This window comes from Portunus trituberculatus, chromosome 21, assembly GCF_017591435.1.
Source record: "Portunus trituberculatus isolate SZX2019 chromosome 21, ASM1759143v1, whole genome shotgun sequence".
Classification (NCBI taxonomy): Eukaryota; Metazoa; Arthropoda; class Malacostraca; order Decapoda; family Portunidae; genus Portunus; species Portunus trituberculatus.
The window spans coordinates 16,553,605-16,559,732 of NC_059275.1; the positions used below are offsets into that span (position 1 = coordinate 16,553,605).

At 42.9% G+C, this 6,128-nt stretch overlaps 1 protein-coding gene across 1 annotated transcript in view; it reads right to left on the reverse strand.

Annotated features, from left to right (window-relative positions):
* Nucleotides 1–662: 662 nt before the first annotated feature.
* Nucleotides 663–6,128, reverse strand: part of LOC123507017 (extensin-like) — a 12,387-nt gene continuing 6,921 nt past the window's right edge. Inside the window, exons 3-4 of the mRNA XM_045259514.1 lie at nt 1,072–1,309; nt 663–976 (exon numbers count right to left, since the gene is read on the reverse strand). Of these exons, the coding sequence (XP_045115449.1) occupies nt 663–976; nt 1,072–1,309 (552 nt within the window). The remainder of the gene's footprint in view (nt 977–1,071; nt 1,310–6,128) is intronic.

Below are 6,128 nucleotides of genomic sequence, written 5' to 3' on the forward strand. Positions count from 1 at the left end.
CTCAGTAGAATCATGGCTGACTGGAGGAGTATTTGAAGACGCTCTGTAACTGGAAGAGGCGTAAACATGTTCTGGAAAGTTTTGATAGTGATCGTAGCAGGGTAAGTGACTGGAAAGAGAGCAAATAGGTCCTGGAAATTACTGGAAAATGGAGTTAGGGAAAGAATAGAGCTCACAAACGTTGAGAAGTTCCAGAATGAAGACTAGACGAGCAGAAACTAGAGATAACTTCAAGATTATTGGAATGGAAACGAAAATAAGGAAAAAAATGGTTATAAGAAAAAAAGGTAAAATAAACTGGAAAACTGCAAGGAAAGGGAAATAAAGGAAGAAAAAAAAACTACTAATAAAAAACAAGGGTAAAATGAACTAGGAAGCCACAAGGAAGGAAAACAAAAGTAAATAAAAGAAAAGATACTTATAGAAACTGGAGCAAGGAAGGAAAATTAAGGGAAAAAATGCATTAAAAAAAAAACACTCTAGAGCCTACAAGAAATTTACTAGGAAGGGAAACTAAAGGAAAAGGGAAAGCTGAGGAAATTTTCAGGGAGGAAGAGGAAAAAAACTACCAATAAAACAAAAGTCAAGTGTGCTGGAAATGACGATACGAAGGAAACAGAGACAATAGTTCCTGGAAAGTACTGAAGGGGAAATTAAAAGTCCTAGAAGATGTTAGAGAATGTAATAAAGAGTAGATTTGAAGGTACTGAGGTGTGCTGAGGTGTGTTGAAGTGTGCTGAGGTGTGCTGACGTGTGTTGACGTGTGCTGAGGTGTGTTGAAGTGTGCTGAGGTGTTCTGACGTGTGCTGACGTGTGCTGACGTGTTCTGACGTGTGCTGACGTGTGCTGAGGTGTGCTGAGGTATTCTGACGTGTGATGACGTGTGCTGACGTGTTCTGACGTGTGCTGAGGTGTGCTGAGGTGTGTTGAAGTGTGCTGAGGTGTGCTGAGGTGTTCTGACGTGTGCTGACGTGTGCTGACGTGTTCTACCGTGTGCTGAGGTGTGCTGAGGTGTGCTGACGTGTTCTAACGTGTGCTGACGTGTGTTGATGTGTGCTGACGTGTGTTAACGTGTGCTGAGGTTTGCTGACGTGTTCTGACGTATGCTGAGGTGTGCTGACGTGTTCTGACGTGTGCTGACGTGCTTTGACATGTGCTGAGGTGTGCTGACGTGTTCTGACGTGTGTTGACGTGTGCTGACGTGTTCTGACGTGTGCTGAGGTGTGCTGATGTGTTCTGACGTGTGCTGACGTGTGTTGACGTGTGCTGAGGTGTGCTGAGGTGAGCTGGGATACGTGAGGTGGAGAGGCTGTGTCAAGTAGATAAGGTGAAACGAATGTAAGAAATAACAAAGTTTTCTCTGTTTCCACAAGTTTCCTGAAGTTTCCTCAAAAGTTCCTTAGTTTTTCTGTTTCCCCTCAGTTTAATTAAGTTCCCCCAGTTTTCCCCAGATGACTTATTTATCCAAAGTTTACCAGAGTTTTCCCCTCAGTTTCCCTAAGTTTCCTCAGTTCCCCTCAGTTTTCCTCATTTCCCCTCAGTTTCCCTCAGTTTCCCTCAGTTTCTCTCAGTTTTCCTCAGTTTCCTCAGTTCCTCTTAGTTCCCCTCAGTTCCCCTTAGTTCCCCTTAGCTCCCCTCAATTCCCCTCAGTTCCCCTTAGTTCCCTTTACCTCCCATCAGTTACCCTCAGTTCCCTCTAGTTCCCCTTAGCTCCCCTTGGTTCCCCTCAGCTCCCCTCAGTTCCCCTCAGTTCCCCTTAGTTACCCTCAGTTCCCCTCAGTTTCCCCTTGCTTTCTGGTGTGTTTCTAGATCCTGGCTCCTACCTTGGGACTCGTGGCGCCTCTGGGGACTGAGGGGATCGTGAGAGAGAGAGAGAGAGAGAGAGAGAGAGAGAGAGAGAGAGAGAGAGAGAGAGAGAGAGAGAGAGAGACACGCTTGAAGGGAGAGAAGACAGGGAGAGAAAAGAGGAGAAGGAAAACTCGATAGAGATATCAAGGAAAGGTTAAGTGTGAAGAGAGAGAGAGAGAGAGAGAGAGAGAGAGAGAGAGAGAGAGAGAGACAGAGAGAGACAGAGAGAGAGAGGTGAAGATGGAATGTGAAGGTGAAGGAGAGAGATTGGAGGGAAAGACATGGATGAAGAAGAAGAGGAAAAAGATAAAAGATAGATCGAGAGGAAAGTCTGTGAAAGGGGAAGAAAAAGAAGAAAAGAAAGAGGGAAGTGTATGGAAGAAAAAGAGGAGGAAAAGAGGAATGAGAAAATAAGAGAGAAGGGAGTGAAAAAAAACGAAAAGGAAGAGAAAAGGGAAAAAAATAATAAAAGGAGAAGAAGAGGAAAATAAACTTGTTAGCTAAGACGAAGAAGAGGAAGAGAAAGAAGGGGAAAAAGAAAGAAGAAAAGAGAAAGAGAGAGAAAGAAATATAAATGATAGAAAATAATAAAATAATGATGAAGAAGACTGTGAAATAAAGATAGAGGAGAGAAGAAGAAGAAGAAGAAGAAGAAGAAGAAGAAGAAGAAGAAGAAGAAGGAGGAATGGAAGGAAGTGATAGAAGGAGTGACGGAGAGGGGTAGTCTGGCATGGGTGTTGGAAGGAACAGGGATGGGGGGGGAGGGTGACAGGTGAAGGAGGAGGGAGGAAGGAGGAGGAGAAGGAGTAGGAGGAGGTGAAGGAGGAGGAGAGAAGAGACATGTTAGTGCATAAACTAGGAGATTGCTGCCACCTCCTCCTTCTTTCCTTCCTTCCTTCCTTCCTTCCTTCCTTCTTTTCTTTCTTTTTGTTTGTTTGTCTATTTGTTTGTTTGTTTCTTAATCTATGCCCTCCTGCTTTTCTTCCTTCCTTTCTTTCATTCCTTCCTTCTTTCCTTCCTTCCTTCCTTCCTTCCTTCCTTCCTTTTCTCCTTCATTCCTACTTTTCGTGCGTTCTTTAAATTCTTCATTTCTTTTGTTTTTTTATTATTTGTTTGCTTATTTCTTTGTTTGTTTCTTCCTTCCTTCCTTCCTTTCTTCCTTCCTTCTTTCATTCCTTCTTTCCTTCCTTTTTTTCTTCCTTTCTGTTAGTTTATATATTTCATGTCTTTTCTTCTCTCTCTCTCTCTCTCTCTCTCTCTCTCTCTCTCTCTCTCTCTCTCTCTCTCTCTCTCTCTCTCTCTCCCTCTCCTTCTGCCTCTCCCTCTCCCTCTCCCTCCCTCCCTCTCCCACCCTCCCTCCTATCCACCTTCTTTATTCTTCAATCTCTCATCACTCATTCCTTCTTCCCCAGTAAGTCTTTCCCTTCTATTTCTCCTTTTTTTTCTCTTCTCCTTCCCTTGTTCCCTCCTTTCTTCCCTCTCTTCCTTCACGCTCTTCGTTCGCCATGTTGATTTCACCCTTTCTAAAACCACTTTTGTATATTATATATTTAGCTCCGGGTCACTTTTCCATAAATTAAAGATATGTTTCTTCAAGAGGAGGAGGAGGAGGAGGAGGAGGAGGAGGAGGAGGAGGAGGAGGAGGAGGAGGAGGAAAGGCAACAGAGATAGCAGTAGAAAGATGGACAAGAGGAGAGGAGATGGATGGGGGAGGAGGATTAGGATTAGGAGGAGGAGGAGGAGGAAGAGGAAGAGCAGGAGGAGGAGGAGGAGGAGGAGGAGGAGGAGGAGGACGAAGAGGAAAAAAAGCAGTGGTAGATTAGGCACGACATGAACGAGGAGGAGAAGGAGGACAAAGAGGAGAAGAAAACGTGGAAGAGGAGGAGGAGGAGGAGGAGGAGGAGGAGGAGGAGGAATAAAAGAGATGGACAAAAGGTAGAGATAGATGGGTAAAAAATGAGGACAAAGGTGAGGAGGAAAGGAAGAGCAGTAAATGAGACAGGAGGAGGAGGAGGAGGAGGAGGAGGAGGAGGAGGAAGAGGAGGAGGGAGAGATTGCGAGAATAAAAGTGTGGAATGGAGTAGGAAGAGGATACCATTGAGAAAGAGGGAGAGACGGGGAGCATGAGGAGGAGGAGGAGGAGGAGGAGGAGGAGGAGGAGGAGGAGGAGGAGGAGGACAGTGACGTATGGAGCGAGAGTAAAATTGGGTTCATTGAGCATAAGTGTTTTGTGTTGTAGTGTTGCTGGGGACGGCCGAGAGAGAGAGAGAGAGAGAGAGAGAGAGAGAGAGAGAGAGAGAGAGAGAGAAAGATTTGTAACGTTTGGCTAAGGATGAGCAAGACGTGAGGGGAATTACACTTACAGAGAGAGAGAGAGAGAGAGAGAGAGAGAGAGACGATAATAACAAACAAAAAGCAAGAGATGGTAAGGGATGGACACGTGGGAAGAGGAGGAGGAGGAGGAGGAGGAGGAGGAGGAGGAGGAGGAGGAGGAGGAGGAGGAGGAGGAGGAGGAGGAGGAGGAGGAGGAATGAGATGGATGAGGGGAAAAGACGAGGTATATTGATGCTGAGAGAGAGAGAGAGAGAGAGAGAGAGAGAGAGAGAGAGAGAGAGAGAGTGTTTCTTCCTAAAATAAAACATTCTCCAAAACAAAGAATAAACACGAGAAAAAAAAAGAAAAAAGAAAACGGAGAGTAAGAAAGAGGAAACAATAAAAGAGAAACAAGAAAAAAAGGAAAAGAAAAAGAAAAAAATATGAAAATGAAAAGAAAATGAAGAAAACAAGGAAGAAAAAGAAAGGAAGGAAAAAGAGAGGGGAAATAACTCCAGGAAAAAGGAAAAAAGAGGAAAAAAGGGAAAACAAGGTAAGAGGGGAATAAAATTGTCTGAATAAGGGAAAAAGGGAAAAAGGGGAAAAAAGGGGAAAAAGGGGAAAAACAAGGTAAGAGGGAATAAAATTGTCTGAATGGGGGAAAAAGGAAAAAAAAGGGAAAAAAACAAGATAAAAGGGAAATGAAAGACTGAATGTGAGAAAAAAGGGGAAAAAGGGGGAAAAAGCAAGATAAAAGGGGAACAAAATAGTGTGAATGGGGAAAAATGGGAAAAAAAGGGGAAAAACAAGATAAGAGGGGAATAAAATAGTGTGAATGGAGGAAAGAGGGGAAAAAAAGGGAAAAAAAAACAAAATTAGAGGGTAATAAACTAACTAAATGGTTGAAAAAGGGGAAAAAACAAGATAAAAGGGAAATGAAATAGTCTGAATGGAGGAAAAGGGAAAAATGGAAAAAAAACAAGATTAGAGGGGAATAAAATTGTCTGAATGGGGAAAAAAAAGGAAAAAAAGGGAAAAAAACTAAATTAGAGGGGAATAAAGTAGTGTGGATGGCTGAGTAAGGAAAAAAACACACAACGTTAAGCGAGTGAGAATATTTTCCCCTCTATTTCTTTCCCCTTCGAAGATTGATTGAAAGGGAGCATCGGTAGGGCAATAATTTCCCTGAAGGCGAGAGAGAGAGAGAGAGAGAGAGAGAGAGAGAGAGAGAGAGAGAGAGAGAGAGAGAGAGAGAGAGAGAGAGAGAGAGAGAGACAGACAGACAGACAGACAGAGAGAGAGAGAGAGAGAGAGAGAGAGAGAGAGAGAGAGAGAGAGAGAGAGAGAGAGAGCAGACAGACAGACAGACAGACACCCAGACAGACACCCAGACAGATAGACACACAGACAGACAGACAACCAGACAGATACCCATGCAGACAAAGACAGATAGACACAGACAGACAGACAACCAGACAGAGCAGAGAGAGAGAGAGAGAGAGAGAGAGAGAGAGAGAGAGAGAGAGAGAGAGAGAGAGAGAGAGAGAGAGAGAGAGAGAGAGAGATAACTTTAAATCCTGACCCTTCCATCTAGTTTACATTTTTTTTTTTTCAATCTCCATCTTCATTACATTCTTTTTCCTTCCCGACATATTATGAAGTTCCTACTTTGAAATTTCTACTTTAAGAGGATATCACTTGGAAGGTTTGACGAGAGAAAAGACGGAGCTATGTAAGACACTTAACATTTTCCTTCGTTTTTTTGTATTTTCTTAGTGGCAGCGTAAGTGATCTGAGTTTGTGTTTGTGTTCGTGTATTTGAGTAAGTGTTTGTGTTGCGTGTTGTGTAGTGAAAAGAAAAATTTTGGTTGGATTAAAAAGAAAAGCTCTATTTTTTTTTTCTCTTTTCTCTCTTTCCTTTTTACTTATTTCTATATTTCTATATTGTCATCTTTCTACTTCTAAAA